This window comes from Chrysemys picta, chromosome 7 (assembly GCF_011386835.1).
Source record: "Chrysemys picta bellii isolate R12L10 chromosome 7, ASM1138683v2, whole genome shotgun sequence".
Taxonomy (NCBI): Eukaryota; Metazoa; Chordata; order Testudines; family Emydidae; genus Chrysemys; species Chrysemys picta.
This window is the reverse complement of record NC_088797.1, coordinates 107,060,562-107,078,762: the sequence shown is the minus strand read 5'-3', so window position 1 is coordinate 107,078,762 and position 18,201 is coordinate 107,060,562. Positions and strand designations below refer to the sequence as shown.

Sequence of the window (18,201 nt, the reverse complement as noted above, 5' to 3'; positions counted from 1 at the left end):
CCCACCACACCAAACCCCACTCCCTCACACCCGGAACCCTCTGCTGAGCCCCAATCGCTTTCACCTGGAAGTCCCAGCAGAGTCCCATTTGCCCCCCCCCCCCAACAAGCCTCTGTGCATCCAGATCCCCCCCACACTAAGCTGCCTGCACCCAGATTGTCCCACACTTAGATCTCCCCACACTGAGCCCCTCCACACTTGGATCCTGCCTGGTTGAGTCTGCCTGTCCCACACCTGGTGCAGAGGGGCAGGGCCCTAGGATGTTTCTGGGGCAGGCCCAGGCCTTACACTGTGTCAGGGTTGGGTGCAGCCTCACCACTGAGTCTGTGTCCCCAAGGTGGGGGTGTGTGGAGGCTGCAGGGTGATCTCTCACTTTCGAGCAGTTAGTGGCCTGTGCTCCCCACTGCCATGCTGGAGCCTCTGCATTTATTTACTGACCAATAAAACTTGCAGAATTTTAAAATATTGTGCACAGAATTTTTAATTTTGGCACAGTGTGCCCTCAGGGGTAATAATAATAATGTACAATTAAGTGTACAATTTGTCCACCAAATATTAAAATTTGATTGCCTTTAGTAAGATAGAGCAATGCAAAATTTCAGAGTGTTTTTTTTTTTTAGCTGTTTAACTCCGAAAGTTTGTCTCCAAATTTCCTTCAGATTTAGTGGAAAAAACTGTTATACCCTGGGACTTACCCTACATAACAGAGACTTGAATTTTAAGAGTAATGCATGTGAAAATCACCTTATTGTAATGAAATCCTGTTTGCAGTCTTAATTTTGGAGAAACTATTTGTCTGTTCATAATGGTATTATAGAAAATATTCTAAGAAAACCTCATGCAAAAGTTGAGTTCATTGCACATTTATAATCGCTAGCATATTAATATTTTAGCTAGGAACAATTTCCATACAGCTGGGCCCTAAGCTACCAGAGGGGTCAAGTGCATATTCTGGTGAGGGTTTTAAAAACAAAAATATTTTGTCATTTAAAAGTTCTAAACTAATACAGTTTTCTTAAAGAGCTGCTCTCCTACCAAGCCAGAAATCCACTATATCTTACACTCAATGTATGTAGACTGTTGATATTGTCTCAGTATATGTTGTTTCATCACAGTGGTGCACTGCTGGTGCTACAGACTTTGCCATTCATATAGCACATGCAAAACTATTGATAGGAGAACTTCAAAAGTTCTAAGATAAAGTAAACATTCCAAAATGTGAATCTGAATCCATAGATTCTCCTTAATATTTTGTGATCTTCTCCCACAAAATCACCTTTCCCCGTTTAGGCCGTAACTCACTGGGTGGAAAACCTAGCAACCTGCTATCCTATCTAGTGTCATTAGGGCAGGAAATAACTTTGCTCCCTCATTTTGGCAACTTTATGGGGGCACTAATCCCCTCCTCCCTCTCCCAAATTATCCCTCAGTATAGTGTTTCCCTCTTTCCACTCTCCCTCTGCCACCTTTGCTGGGTATCCTTTTATTTTTGCCTGTCCCCAGTAGAAGGTTCAGCTTCTCTCCCCGTTTCTCGCCCTCCTCCCCTCTCTGAGTCCTGTTGTCCTCTTTCCGCCTCTACACGGGGTTTTAACAGTTCCCTCCCATTTCCCTGAGGAATCTCATTGTCGTTCTCCACATTGTGGGAAACGTGATAGGATTACAGCATCGTCATTGTGGAGGCTAGCTGAAGCTGCTGCTGTTTGTAGCTGCCTCCAGCTTATGGAAAGCAATGAGGAGGGCAATGAAAGTATACTTGGAATTCTCTGGTTGCTTAGCAGCGCTGGAGCAGTGACTGCTGGTGGTCAGAGGCAAGGACTTGAACCAGTTTTAATTGTATTTTTAGTCTCAGGTACCAGGTTCTTACCTCTCCGATGTCCCTCATTTCAAGGGATGTTACTCATTTTAGATCCAGGGTCACCTAAGATCTGCACAAATTTAGTGTCCCCTCATCTAGGGTTACCATACGTCCTCTTTTTCCCGGACATGTCCGGCTTTTCGGCAGTCAAACCCCCGTCCGGGGGGAATTGCCAAAAAGCCGAACATGTCCGGGAAAATGGCGGCTCTGTTCCTCCCCTGACTCTTCGGCTCTGTTTAAGAGCCGAGCTGCCCGAGCGCTATGGGCTTCAGGCAGCCCCCTTGCCTCCGGACCCCAGCCGCTGGCCGGGCACTTCCCCTCCCGGGCTCTGGCGGCGCAGGGTCCGGAGCCACGGCGGCTGCCCGAAGCCGGTAGCGCTCAGGCAGCCCGGCTCTTAAACAGAGCCGAAGAGTCGGGGAGGAGCAGAGGCTCTGCTCTGCTCCTCTTCGGCTCTGTTTAAGAGCTGGGCTGCCCGAGCGCTACCGGCTTCGGGCAGCCCCCCGTGCCTCCGGACCCTGCGCCGCCAGAGCCCGGGAGGGGAAGTGCCCGGCCGGGGGCGCAGGGTCCGGAGGCATAGGGGCTGCCCAAAACCCGAGCGCTACCGGCTTCACGGTTTGCTGGGCAGCCTCCAGACCCTGCGCCCCCGGTTGGGAGCTTCCCCTCCCGGGCTCCAGCTGCGCTGGGGAAGCGCCGGCCGGGGGCGCAGGGTCTGGGGGCTGCCCGGCAAACCGTGAAGCCGGTAGCGCTGGGGCAGCCCTTTCCCCGTGGCTGGGAGTGGGAGGGAGGATGGGGCGGAGTTAGGGCAGGGAAGGGGCGGAGTTGGGGCAGGGCTAGGGGTGGGGAAATGGGCGGGGCCAGGGCCCATGGAGGGTCCTCTTTTTTTTATTTATTAGATATGGTAACCCTACCTCATCTTTATTTTTGAAAATTATCTACATCAAAACCAAATAATTATGAAACAGGTGATAAATTCATTTACACTAAAGGAATGAATCCCACATAATTTTTAAGTTTCCTGCATAAATAATGTTTGTGTACCTTTTGGTTCTTTGCTATACATCGCTTCCTACAGTTGGGCCAGGTTGAGATGTATGACTGAGGGTATGTCTATACTATCTGCCAGATCGGCGGGCAGCGGTCGATCCAGCGGGGGTCGATTTATCTAGACGCAATAAATCGACCCCCGAGCGCTCTTCCGTCAACAACTGTACTCCACCAGGCCAAGAGGCACAGGCAGAGTCTAGGGGGAGCATCAGCAGTCAACTCACCACAGTGAAGACACCGCAGTGATTAAATCTAAGTACGACGACTTCAGCTATGTTATTTACGTAGCTGAAGTTGCGTAACTTAGATCGATTTCCTCCCCCCACCCCAGTGTAGACCAGAGCTAAGATAGTCTCAGGCCTCCACCTCTTTCCCTCTTCTCCCCCCCCCCCTGCAGCTAGTCTCTCTTTACGCAATTGAAAAACTCAAAACTTGAGAACAAAATGGTATTGGTTTATTCAGCAGTTGCTTACTTATAGTGCTGAAGAGATGATTGACATTGTGATGCTAGCAGATCAGGTCATGCCAGAGAGTATTCAGGTCAATTCACTTGTGTATTAGTATAGAGCAAAGTAATTGTTAAATTTATAAGAGTGTATTTGGTGTTTAAACTAATGGATCTTACATGTATTATTTTACTTGTGTGTCATGTTATAATGTAATAGCAAACATCTACATTGTAAATATCCCTGTAACTGAATAAATCAGACAAGAAAGAAGCCTTATGAAATGCAAATGAAGAACTTTAACAGAAAAAAGGCTAATTTCAAAGCAGGTGGCCATGGTGTGCAATGACTGAAGGTCAGAGACTCAAAGTGTTTTCCTCACTCACTGTCATCAAATGAAAAGCCCATGTGGGTAGAGACACTGTCAGCTTGCTTTCTGTCAGAAGAAAATTAAAATATGGATTCGAGGAAAAATCCTGCATCTCTGGACTGTTTGTATTCTAACAGGTCAGAGAAACTGAACGAGAAGACAGAGATTCCCAGAATTATTCTGAGTAGCCCTGAAATATTTTTTGGGAGACCGGCAGTTTATTACATCACTGCCACTATTTGGAATTACAAACTGTGTCTCACCTTTATATATATTCTACATGCTTTAACCTCTCAATAACTCTCACTTCCTTTTCTTAGCTAATAAACCTTCATTTAGTTTACTGTAGAATTGGCTACTTGTATTGTCTTTTGTGTAAGATCGGAGGTAAGTGATTGGTCTCTTGAGACTGGGAGCAACCTGATGTGGTGTGATTTTCGGTTTATGTAAACTTTTATCACAAAGTTCAGTTTGCTTGGCAAGATAGACTGGAGAGTCTGTGACTCCATGGTAAGACTGGTATAGTGACCCAGGAGTTCACATTTGTTACCGGTTTGATGAAATACCACCAGCTTGGGGTGTCTACCCTGTTTTCTGACAGTCTGCCTTGAGATAGGCACTCACAGTTGTGAGCCAAGACAACTCCCACATGTTCATGCTCTCTGTATGTGTGTATATATATCTCCTCAATATATGTTCCATTCTATGCATCCGAAGAAGTGGGCTGTAGCCCATGAAAGTTTATGCTCTAATAAATTTGTTAGTCTCTAAGGTGCCACAAGTACTCCTGTTCTTTTTGCGGATACAGACTAACACAGCTGCTACTCTGAAACCTGCAGGTAGCATGAGAGACATCATCCCTTGAACATTTAATAAACAATGTGAAATAGTCAGTATGTGTTCCTTAGACTATATTTGTGAAGGATGTTTAAAATGGATTAGAAACAAATTATATAATAAGGGGACTTTCACTGATTAGTTTAAATGAGCATAATGTTAACTAACTGTATGTAACTTCTGAAATCTTAGCCTAGACTTTTTTGTTTTGTGACTTGGGACACTTCACTATCGATAAACTTTAACATTTATAGGCTTCCTAAAATGTGTTCCAAAGCTTGTGGCATCTTGGATGTCTCAGTCTTGAGTTTCTTTTTATGTACAAATTGTAGTGTACTTAAAACACATTCAGTACACACTTCAAACTACATATATATCCACTGCACCAACTCAGCATTGTTTTTTAAGTAATCTTTGCACAATAATTATGTATTACTTCCCTGCCAAGTGGTGAGTTAAAATATGATCTTACTTGCAAGATAAAGGGATGCAAAATTTAAGAGTGTTCTTCTCAATACATGAGTGTGTACTCTTGGGTACACAAGATCTTAATCAACATAGGAATAACAAAACTAATCAATGAACACCTAAAATGCAGTTTCACACACATGAAGATCTTTTTACATTCTATGTTATAGAAATAACATTTTGAAATATTTTTTAGGAAAACGTACTATCCCAAAACCACATCCTCCAGTTGTAGGTGAGGTGACCCACCACAGCATTCAACTCTCTTGGGATTTGGAAAATACAGCACAAAGAAAAGGACCTCAAGAGCAATGGCTAAAGATGTCAATTGAAGAAGAGGACCCCAAATTACATACCTATGGTACCATTTATACGTAGGTGCAATGTTAATGAAGTTTTATCTTAAGTAATGGCTTGCAAAGCATTTTAAAGATGAAAAGTGATGAAGAAATGCTAAATATTTATTATGGTGGCAATCTTGTTTTTGTTATGTTCTGAAAACTATTACATTTTTCATTCAATTTTTAAAATCTAATTTCTTTCGAAATAAATTACTTAATATAAACACAATTTTTGAGGTAATACCATGTATTACCTATTTTTGTTGTAAAAAAAAAAAAGAATATGTTGTTACTCTGCTCCACCTTGCTTGATCATGAGGGGTGCATACCTGAAGCAACTGAGTAACACCTACATGGCTGTTAATTTCCATTCAATTTCCTTGGTCACAATTAGTGACTGTCCCCTTAACTGCTATATATGGCTGTCAGTATGTTAGGTGATGTTGAGAGACCATGGTTGAAATCCTGGCCCCCCATGAAGTCAATGGCAAAACTCCCATTGGCTTCACTGGGGCCAGAATTTCACATAGTGTGTGTGGCTTCTGCTTGGCTGACAGCTGAAAAGAAAACTAAACCTACCATGCAACCTGCTGGCTGACAGCTCCAAAGTGGTACAGTCATCTGGGAGAAGATGGCCAGTTCCCATGAGAATATATTTAATATTATTAGGGATGACCTCTCTTTTTTTCTTTCCATGGGTTGTGGTCTGTATAGGCAAAATGTGGGAGAGAGGGGCACTAGTCACCCCCCCCACCCCAAAGTGGCTTCATATCCTACTCCCACAAAATGAGCACTGAGTCCCTTATTTCCCTTCCACATTGTGCCTAACTTGAATAATGATTAGTTAGCAAAGTGCAGAACTTGCCTCTGTAGAAGTAAGGAGCTAAGATGATGTTAAGAGTGATTAGGGATGTTAGGGTTAGAGGGCAGAGGCTGTAGGATCTGCTCCTTCCCTTTTGCTCATGTCTGTATATAAACAGACACCAACATAAAATCTGTAAGATGAGCATCTTGTTTGTAAAGCAGTCCATGGATTGATGTTGTATGCTGTCCTTCCCCTAAAGCCCCAGGAGATCAAACTTCTTAAGACTAGTCACTTCTTAACTTGAGCCTCTTGCATTGCACTGTTGTATGGCATGCTGCACTGACTCCAGATTCTTCAGTAACGCATAATATGTTTCCCAATATTTAGAAAACCTTACAGTGTAAGATTTGTCACTAGGTGGCAGAATTAGACTGTAGTAATACTGACCTTTTATGCTCCGCCAAAGGAGTTTTTCACATTTCATATATTTTAAAATTAAAATGTTTTTAAGATGCTGGGTTTTGGGAAAAAAAATCTGATAAATATAGCATTTTTAGAAGAAGAAATTTTGCATCTTGGATGCAGTAGGTGTCAAAGGGCAAACTCTATAGAATTCTTGTAAATAATTAATTAACCCTTTCACTTTGTATTTGTTATATAAAATAAACTTATTAGACACCTGTTTTTTTCCCATTGGGGTATTACTGTTGCAAAATGTATTTAAGCAATAAATGACAACAAAACTATATATTCAGCACCTGGTTTATAAAGATGCGCTCAGATCTGTGCCTAATTTTCAGATACGCTTGCAGCAACTGCATGCACAGATTAGGTATTTGTATAGGCAAATGGCTGTTTATGCTTCTAATGGGCAGTTTGCATCTGAAAATATCTAATTTACATGCTCACTTAACCTTAAATGGGTGTATAAATTAGGCTTTTGTCAACATGAGAGAGTTTTACCAGTTATATTGATATAGTTATATAGGTACAGTAACTCCTCATTTAACGTTGTAGTTATGTTCCTGAAAAACGCAACTTTAAGTGAAACGATGTTAAACGAATCCAATTTGCCATAAGATTTAATATAAATGCGGGGGGTTAGGTTCCAAGGAATTTTCTGGGGGGCAGACAAAAGGCATTATATACTGTACAGCACTGTACTCTACTGTGGTGGGGAGGTGCCCCTGGCTTACCCCACACAGGCACAGCCCGCTGCAGACAATGAGGCAGGCAAGGGCGCTAGGAAGCACCTTGCGCAGCAGCAGCTTCCTCCCAGAAGAACAGGTGCTGACTTTGCCAGGGGATGCTCCAGGCCTGCCTCTTCCCGTCCCCGCTCCACTCCAGGCCCACCTCTTCCTGTCCCCGCTCCACTCCAGGCCCACATCCTCCCACCCCTACTCCACCTCCTCCCTGGAACATGCTGCGTCCCCGCTCCTCCCCCTTCCTCCCAACGCTTCCCTGCTGCCACACAGCTGTTTGGCAGCACTTAGGACTTTCTGGGAGGAAGGGGGAGGAGCGGAGACGCGGCGCGTCTCCACTCCTCTCCCTCCCACCAGTGGCAGATTTAGTTAGTGGGGCCCTGTGGCTCAGCTTCATTTTTGGCCCCCCCTATGGGGGGAGCATTCTCTCATCTCTCCCCCCCCCCATTTTTCATTTTTTTTTCTCCATTCTCCTCCTGGGGCTCAGGACTGGGGGTGCTGCGTCTGGGAGGGAGTTAGGATGCGGGAGGGCGCTCAGGGTGGAGGTGTGGGAGGAGGCTCAGGGTTGGGGCAGATAGGAGGTGCAGAGGACTTACCTGAGGCAGCTCCTGTTTGGTGCAGGGGGTGTGCAGGTGGCTCTGCGCAGCGCGGCACGGCCTCCATGGTCGCGATTGTGGGAGCTGCCCCCCCCCCCCCCCCCCAGGCAGGCAGGGCTACCCGGAACGCAGGGGCTTTAGGGGCTGCAGGGGCCCTGGCCTGCAGCGTCTCTCTTAGGGTTACCATATTTCAACAATCAAAAAAGAGGACTCGGGGTGCCGCCCTAGCCCTGCCCCAGCCCCACCCTCTCCCACTTCCCGCCCCCCTCAGAACCCCCCCTACCTGTCCCCTGACTGCCCTCTCCTGAGACACCTCCCCCACACCCTAACTGCCCCCAGGACTCCACCCCCTATCTAAGTCTGTTCCCTGTCCCCTGACTGCCCCAACCGCTCTCTACACCCCCTTCTCCCGACAGCCCCTCCTGAACCCCTGACCAATCTAACCCCCCCATTCCCTGTCCCTTGCCTGCCCCAACCACTCTCTACACCCCCTTCTCCCGACAGCCCCCCCCCCCCCCCCCCCGAACCCGGACCAATCTAACCCCACCCCCGTTCCCTGTCCCTTGCCTGTGTTTGGCTGCGAGCTCCACGTGCAGCCAAACACTGTGACATTGCTCTGTGGGGGAGGAGGGAGCGGGGGAGGGAGAGGGACTCTGGCTGCTAGAGGCCCCAGTGGCTGCGAGCGGCTTTCAATCAGGCCCAGCCGTCCAATCATCCGCGCCGCACTCTGCATGGGGGAAGGGGGATATCCCGGACATTTCTACTTTATTAGAAATCCCCCCCCCGGACAGCCGTTCAAAGCTGAAAAAGCTGGACATGTCCGGGGAAACCCGGACGGATGGTAACCCTAGTCTCTCTGGCTGGCTTTGAAGGGGAAAGCGCCGCTTCTCTCTGGCCGCTGGCTGCGCAGCTGCCCCTGCTCCTCCTGAGTCCTCCGGTCCGTGCTCGCAGGGCCGCATTTTGAAAGGGGCTTTAGAGCTGTAGGCCTGGGGCCCCCTTAGCCCAGGGCCTTGCAGCCCCTAAAGTCTCTGCGTTCTGGGTGGCCCTGCCTGCTGGGGGCGGTGGGTTTCAGCTTCCCCGTTCGCTCGCTCGCTCCCTCCCTTCCTCCCTCCCAGAAAGTCCTAACGGGGGAAGCCCTGGGAGGGAGAGGAGGCGGAGAAGAGGAACTTGTGCAATGCTCCCTTGTAAAGTCAGCCAAATGACATTATAAGGGAGCATTGCACAACTTTAAACGAGCATGTTCCCTAATGGAGTAGCGACGTAACTTCGAAACAACGTTAAGCGGGAGGACGTTAAGTGAGGAGTTACTGTATAGTCATCCCCTATGTGGATGCTTTTAGTCTAGGATAAGAGTGTTTTTTTCCAGTTTAGCTTAAATCCTTTCCCAAGTGATATAAAATAAACTGAAAAAAGTCATTCTTATCCTGGAATAAGTGTGTCCTCACTGGATTTGTATCAGTATAACTTTATTAGTTTAAATTCACAACTTTAGCTTATACTGCAAAAACTTTCCCAATGTAGACACAGCTGTAAGGTCTAGATCCTGTAGATAGATCAGCGTGGGAGCAGTGGTTTAAAATTGTATGTACGTTTTTGCTTTAGCATCAGGACATTATGCTTAAATGTTGTTTGCCAAAATGTTTGACAAATACTGTATGAATTATTATATAAGAGATTTTTTAGGGGCTATGCTAGACAACATGTCATAGAAGGTCTTCAGCCAAGAACGACCTACAGATTTCGACTAAAGATCACTAGTCCTACAGGGGACTGTGCTTATAGTCCAGCTGTCTCTGTATCCACTACAAGTAAGTACAGACTTTAATTTATTATAAGGTGACAAAAATTACAGAATTCCTTACTATTTAAAAAAAATTGATATAAAATAGCTGTTGAATTGAAAACTGTAGTTCGGAATTCATAAAAATTGAAATGTATATTTTGTAAACATAAATTTATTACTTATTCTAAGAGTATTATGGGTTCTGAGTCACCTACAAGCTGTTTAGTTCTGTATTCTCTAAAATAGTAGTTTAATTTTACAAAATATAGTGTGCTATTTCAATTTCCTCTTCATGTTATTCAGACCCCAAGTGTTGGAGTAGAAAATAGGCCAGGAGTGTTACTAGTTCCATCAAATGCTACTGTGGTTTCTTTTTTTACTCACTTCACTTGAATTCAAAACCAGGTTTATTCTCAAACTGAAATAAAGGTCTGTCCCTTAAAGAGGAAGAACAGAAAATATATCTGAGTCTGTCAGCCACAGGTTTCAAGAAAGGCTAGAGAATGTCTCTGTGTCAGAGAGAGTGGGACATGGGCCTCTCTGATTTGGATTGTCTCATTGGGGAGTAGCACAAGGGAAAGAATCAGAAATACTTTAATCAGTGAAAGATGTCTTCCGATTTTAAGAGTGACAGAGACAGGGCCATAAGTGGTGGAATATATATCCCTTGTGAATAAAAATATTCCTAATAACACATTTTTCATGTTTTCTGGCCTATTCTATTTCATATAATTTACTTAGAATTTTTTTTTTATTGAGAATGTTAGTTTTCTTTATTGTTGTGTGTGTCCAGGAATCATATCTGTGTATTGTGTGCTCTGAACAAGTTGTGTTTCTGCTGTCATTCTAAAAGTTAAAGCTGAAGAGGTACAATTTACTGCTCAGCAGGAGAGACCAACTGCAAGATGTGATTCTTGAACATAGAAAAGCAAAGGGAGATGCAGTATTACCAGCCTCAAGTGTTCAACAATCATCAGTCAGGCCCCCAAAATCATGAAATTGGCTTAATCATAAGATATTAAAAATAATAAATGTTGGGTTCTTAGTCTTTAAGTCACATTTGAGTCACGTTTTCAGGCTTTTATCTGTAACCTGCATGATTGCCATTGGATCTTGTTATGCCTGTTTGTCTGCTAGATTAAAGAGCCCTCTATCAACATTCTGTTCCCCATGTAGGTACTTATAGACTGATCATCACTCGCATCTCATTGTGTAGCAGTCACGGTCGTGTAATCTTCATGTGGTAAATTTACTGCAATACTCTGGCACTGCCAATGGACCAACATTGCCTAATTTTGCAGTTCTGTGGTAAATGTGTCACAATGACTGCACTTTTGGCACCTTCACTCTTCATTGTGATATGGCAATTCCTATGAACAATATAAATATAAACAATTTTATTAAATAGTGAAGCAAATATGGCTTAAACCTGAATAACTTGCCATATAGACTATTTTCTTTTAACTGTTGCAGTTGCATGTAAATATTTTCCATTAACCCATTTGTAAAATAGTCTGTGAACATTATATTATGCACATGAAAACAGACTATGACTCTAGGTTTCTAATTTGCATTCAGTTGGATAGTGGTTTAATAAATCAGAAAAGCAACTACTCTGTTTGAAAAAAGGGTGTTCTGCCTTTTTTTTTCCTCCAGGAAAAGTATAAGAAAATACTGCTTAAATGAGGCATGCAATTTTAATCAATTGGGCCCTAAAAAAAAGAGAGACAAACAGCTGCTGCTTGTTAATTGGTGAATGTCTTCACCAATGAGCTCATCATTTATTCACTGCTTTCAATGGAGCCTTAAATTCCATAAATAAAGGTGTTATCACCACATTATAGTATGACTGCTTGCACATCTGTAACAAAATGACTCATTTATAATACATGAAGGATTCATTTCAAAAGAGAAATGTATGACTTTCACCTGTGCATATTTATTGTGCTTTTCTAATTATTATGTTTTATTGTGAGTGGACAGAGCTCTCATATGAAAGCACAGGCATACATGCTTAAATTCACCATATGAAATGTTAATTTTTAAAAATATTTACATTAAATTTTGGAACAGCACTAAAAAATTCATATATCTCACTTTTATTTCCTCTGACTCTTACATTGACCCCCTACACAACCAGATAACTGTTCTTTTCCAAATAAATTGCCCTTGCAGATTCACACTGTGGTTACCTTGGAAACTAGATGCCCTGCCATGTGGATATGTAACCTTGACAGGGAGGTTTTGCAGTGGCAATGCCAAGGAAGAATTTCGAGTTTTGAAGATTATTTTAAAATATGTATGTTTCAGTAGTGTGGACAGGAAATTAGCAATGATGAATCCAGGTAGACAACATTAATGGTAGTTGATTCTCCGCTCATTTATGCCAGTTATGCAAGACTGTAAATAATTAGATTTATATTTATATCTTTGTTGTATTAGACATTAATATACATAATTAACAACTTTCATATTTTTTCAGGAAATCTAAGTGGGAAAAGGGCATAAGAATTCTGTATGCCTGCAAACACCCATTCCAAATCATGGATTAAAATATATTTGAATGTTCCCACTATTTGATTATTTTCTGGTTGAAATTATTATATATTATATTTGTATTTAATAGACTTCATTTTTAATATTCAATTTAGAAACTTTATATTATTTTTAATTGAAGTAGAATGTCCTGAAAATGTTTGATATATGTTGTTTGTAGACTAAATAACTCTCATTGTATTGTTGGTGTACATACTAATGGGTAACTGGTGCTCTGGTCTTGAAATTCAGGGAGAAATTACCTGCTACTAAAGCATACCATTTTAAAAATTCCTGACCGTTTATCTTTGTTCTGTGGTTAACTATAGTGTCAGATAAATGCAGGTCTGGAAGGGACCGTCAGAAGTCGTATAGTCCAGCCCCACTGTCGTATAATCCAGCCCCACTGTGCTGAGGCAGGGACAAATATACCTAGATCATCCCTGAAAGGTGTTTGTCTAGCCAGTTCTTAAAAATATTCAATGACAGGGATTCCACAACCTCTCTAGGAAGTCTATTTCAGTCTTTAATTATCTGTATAGTTAAGTAGTTTTTCCTAACATTTAACATAAATTTCTCTTGCTACAGATTAAACTGATCACTTCTTGTTCTACCTTCAGTGGACAAGAACAATTGATCACAGTCCTCTTCTAACAGCCCTTAACATATTTGAAGACTATTATCAGTTCCCTCCTCAATTTTCCTTTCTCAGGACTAAACATGTCCAGTTCTTTTTAATCTTTCCTCATAGGTTAGGTTTTCTAAATTTTTGTCATTTTTTTTGTTGTCCTCTGAACTTTCTCCAATTTGTCCATATCTTTCATAAAGTGTGGCATCCAGAACTGGACACTGTCCTCCATCTGAGGCCTCCCCAGTGCAGATGACAACAGGACAGTCATCTCTCTCATATCTTACATATGAAACTCTTGTCCATACACCCCAGAGTGATGTTAGTCCTTTTTGTAACTGCATCACTTCGTTGAATCATATTCAATTTGTGATCCACTGTAACCCCCAGATCCTTTTCAGTCCTTAGTCAGTTATTCCCCATTTTGTAGTTGTGCATTTGATTTTTTTTTTCTTTCTAACTGTAGTACTTTGCATTATTTTCATTGAATTTCATTTAGATGATTTCAGTTCTCTAGTTTGTCGAGGTTATTTTGAATCCTGTCCTCCAAGCACTAGCAATCCCTCTCAGTTTGGTGTCATCTGCAGATTTTATAAGTGTACTCGCCACTCCATTTTCCAAGTCATTAATGAAAGTAATGGATAGTACTGAACCCAGGACAGACACCTGTGGAACCCCTCTAGATACATCCCTCCAGTTTGACAGTGAACCACTGATACCTGCTCTTTGATATGGTCTTTCAACCAGGAATGCACCCCCACCCCTTTCATCAAGACCACAGTTCCCTAGTTTGCTTATGCGAATGTCATGTGGGACTGTGTAAAAAGCCTTACTAAAATCAAGGTATATCAAGTCTGCAGCTTCTCCCGCATTCCCTAGGGCCGTTACCATGTCAAAGAAGAAAATTAGTCTGGCTTGGCATGACTTGTTCTTGATAATTCCGTATTGGCTATTACTTATTACCCTACTGTAGGTGCTTGTCCAAACTGATTGTTTAGTAATTTGTTCCAGTATTTTTCCAGATATTGAAGTTAGGCTGACTAGTATATAATTCCCCATAATTCTACTTTTGTTTCCCTTTTCAGGTTTACCTGAAAGCAGCTAACAGAAGTGTTTCTGTCTTTAACACTCAGATGCCCAACTCCCAATGGGGTCTAAATCCAAATAAATCTGTTTTACCCTGTATAAAGCTTATAAATTGTTCGCCTTCTATAACACTGATAGAGAGAGGGAGCTGTTTGCTCCCCCAGGTATTAATACATACTCTGGGTCAATTAATAAGTAAAAAGTGATTTTATTAAATACAGAAAGTAGGATTTAAGTGGTTCTAAGTAGTAACAGACAGAACAAAGTAAGTCACCAAGCAAAATGAAATAAAATGCGCAAATCTATGTCTAATCAAACTGAATACAGATAATCTCACCCTCAGAGATGCTTCAGTAAGTTTTTTCCTCAGACTGGACACCTTCCAGGCCTGGGCACAATTCTTTCCCCTGGTAAAGCTCTTGTTCCAGCTCAGGTGGTAATTAGGAGATTCTTCATGATGGCTCCACTCCTTTTGTTCTGTTCCACCCCTTTATATATCTTTTGCATAAGGCGGGAATCCTTTGTCCCTCTCTAGGTTCCCACCCCCTCCTTCTCAATGGAAAGCCACCAGGTTAAAGATGGATTCCCGTTCAGGTGACATGATCACATGTCACTGCAAGACTTCATTGCCCACTTGCCAGCACACATGTATACAGGAAGACTTACAGGTAAACACAGCCATCTGCAGACAATTGTCCTGGTTAATGGGAGTCATCAAGATTCCAAACCACCATTAATGGCCCTCACTTTGCATAATTACAATAGGCCCTCAGAGTTATATTTCATATTTCTAGTTTCAGATACAAGAGTGGTACATTTATACAAATAGGATGATCACACTCAGTAGATTATAAGCTTTGTAATGATACCTTACAAGAGACCTTTTGCATGAAGCACATTCCAGTTACATTATTTTCACTCATTAGCATATTTTTATAAAATCATATAGACTGCAATGTCACAACCTTCGTTTCCTTTCTTAAGGCTTGGAAGGTCTGGAAATCTGGAGCTTTTATGCAAATTATATCTTGCCCAAATTTGCATATTTGAAGATGGTGCAGTATCTCATTTGTATAATATTCCCCTTCACTGTCAACCCCATCATTTTTCCCCCAAGCCATCAACTCCTATCAATCCTCCTCTTCCAAGTAATCCATCAGTTCCCTTGAGGTTTTCCCCAGTCTCTCCTCCTGTATCTGTCTTCCATATCCCCTACCCTGCCCTAAGTATTCCTCCAGCCCTTCTTTTTTCTGGTTCCCCCTACCTTCCCCTTTCCCTTGAGTTAGGTGTCCGCCCATCTCTTTCTCTGTCTTCTTCTTAAGGTTTCCTATCCATCTTCTGTTTGATTTCTCCTTTGGGCTTTTCCCAGGTCTCTCCCTTTCTAAGGCTTCCCCTTCCTCTCTTGAGTATGCTTTCCCTCCCTCCCCACCCCACCTTTTTGCCCCTCTTTCTCCCGGCTTTTTCCCCCTGAATGCTAGAGGGACCTAAGGCACTGTTTGTTTTTCTTCCCTGTGGGTTGGTTATATGCTGGAAAGGGACAGACTGCTAAGGTTTCCTACCTAACTCCCTGGTCTGGGTTGCAGCCTGCTGCTCCTTTTGCTGGCCACCATCTGCAAAGCTGCCTTTATTTGTGTTGCTTAGCAGAAGTTCAACATCTGCTCAATTGGTATGCAGGAAGAGATGAGTGAAGAGCACAGAGCCTCTGAGCTGATTTCAGGCTCATTTGCATGGCCTCCCAAGAAGCTGCCTGAAAAATAGGAGATTCAGGCAGCCAACCAAGAACCCAAGAGAGGGAATCTGAAGTATACCAGGGAAATTTTTTTCCTCACAAAAAAGCTCCTCTCATGGTGGATTTGATTTAAATCAAATTTCATGATTTAAATCACTAGTCAGGAAGACTCAGTTTAATCATAAAATTTCTACATATGGGTTTCTACATAAAAGTGCATTCTTGTTGGTTATTATAACCTTAATACATATTCTTCACAACTCAGAGATAGATGACCCCCAAACTGGGTCTCTTTTATGACCTGCTGCCATTATACGTTTTCCCTTCTAGTGAGAGAATGCTATGGTAGATCTCAAATCAATGAAGACTACTCTCAGAAAGACCTCAAGACTTCTAGAATTTGCTGCTCAAACAGTTTCACTTCTGTTTCTACTGCCTGTCCCTCTCCTCTCACATTTATCTCCAGACATCTTCTCCTTGTCCAGATCTATTCCACCCCCCAACAATCTTCTATTCATTGAACTTTTTGAAACTTTGCACTTTTAGAGTGAGGTAAGGGACTGACTCTGTGTACACAAATTTGCAGAGGGACAATAGAGTTGAGGTCTGTTATTTCTCACCTCTATATATTATTTTTATTTAAAAAATATTTTTGCTGTTAACAAGCATGTTATCTCTGGAGACACAAATCCACAATTTGAGAACTGCAAAACTAAGCATCTCTGATGGTATCTTCTAGACTTAGCACTGAGTCCCATTGGGTAGATAGAAAGATTAACCTAAATAGTCTATACGGAAGCCTCTGGAACCCCATAAGATTGGGTCCCTAATCCATGAACTATTTGAACTCATTTACAAAACTTTTCTTAAACATTACATGAATATATTGTCTCATACTATAGAATTAGAATTTATAATCCCTATTCCATAATGATATCTTTGAGCTATAATGTATCTTAATTAAAACTATCTTTACATAGGGTTTTTTCCTTCAAAAAGCATTTTATCAAAAAAATCTGATTTAAATAAAAAAAAATCTGTTTTCTTTTTAAATCATTGATTTTTATCCACTCTTGCCCCTCTACAGAAGTGGTATGTCTCTTCACTACCCATAATGCAGGGTTGTGGCTAAATATCACACTCTATCCCTAATAGAACTGTGAAGCATCTTCTAAAGAAGTAAAGTGAAATGTAGGAAGTAAGATGTGTGAATTAAATCTGACTCACCAAAATGCTGTTATGTTTTTTCTCCTTTATCTTTATCTTCTTTTAATTTCTCCATTTTCTAATTTTTTCTTATTCTCTCTTGTTTACTTTGCTCCTTTTCTTTCATGGTAAACTGTTTTAGCAGCTACAACAGCATCACTCCCTTTTGTAGTGTCCACTCTCTTTGCTTTTGTTTGGTCTTCCTGATGCAATGGCTGACTTTGGAGTCTTGTTGAATGACTTGTGGAACTTTTCAAATATAGATGCACTGCCCTAAAAAATACCACCCTTGGGCTACCTAGCTAATAAGAACTTCAAACACTATAAACATTGTAGAATTAAGATTTAAAGTAATATGCCAAATTCTTTAATTTTTATTGAAGCTGATTCTCAGGCAAATAAAATAAGCATATTCTGGCAATTGAAAACTGTTAACAAATGTCTTGTACAAGCAAGTTAAGTCATCAACTCTGTAGCTATCTTGTAAAATCTCAAAGGATGACAACTGCAGTATCTTCACACTAATCCTCCACATTTTCTTTCTTTAAATACTTCCACACTCTCTAATTAGAATGATTTTAATCTTGCTTTGAGTCAGTACTGCATTTTAACAACATGTAGTTTCCTAAAATGCAGAGCCATACAGGTTCTAGAAAATATGCAGTCTGAAGCTTTTTAAACTGAAATGTGGCTAACCACTAGTTGCTTGTTTTGCAACAGGATTTGACTCACTTGGCATGCTGTCATCAGGTGCCTATCCAATAATCAAATCAAAATCTTCCAGTTTTTGAAGTTTACTTCCACAACACAGGCTTTACATGCAATGCCCTTTTTCATCCTTGCCCTGACTTTTTCAGAGTGCAACCAGATATTTCAAAGGTTAGTTAATTTTCATGGGAGAGACCTGCAACACTTTGTGCTGGACCTAGAGTCTGAGCAATCAAATCTATTTGCTGTGTTCTCCTAGTTTTCTTTCGTATGACCTGGTTAGGTAGCTACAACTTAACTACAGATGTGTTCTCTGTAAATAGGAAAGAGATCATTCCGCTTTCAAAAGAAGGTTGCTATTTTTTTGGTTCATTAATGCCTATGTTCATCATTAGACTAACACAAAAAGTGTGGCATATGGATTAGAAATCTGGTCTTTACCAATTACCACAGGAACTAGTGTGTTTTAGAGATGGCCCATTGAAACTGGGCACATTTATGGGCATGAGGAACAATACATTTGATTTGTTTAGGAAATACCATTTTACAACTGGCTTTTGTT

General features: G+C 41.8%; 1 protein-coding gene across 6 annotated transcripts in view; it reads left to right on the top strand.

The window, feature by feature from the left end:
- FANK1 (fibronectin type III and ankyrin repeat domains 1) overlaps window positions 1–18,201 on the top strand; it is a 62,967-nt gene that overhangs the window by 32,810 nt on the left and 11,956 nt on the right. For all 6 annotated transcript variants that reach the window (XM_005281906.5, XM_042855397.2, XM_065552254.1 and 3 more), the window contains 2 exons: window positions 5,217–5,394; window positions 9,648–9,772. In XM_005281906.5, the coding sequence (XP_005281963.2) occupies window positions 5,217–5,394; window positions 9,648–9,772 (303 nt within the window). The remainder of the gene's footprint in view (window positions 1–5,216; window positions 5,395–9,647; window positions 9,773–18,201) is intronic.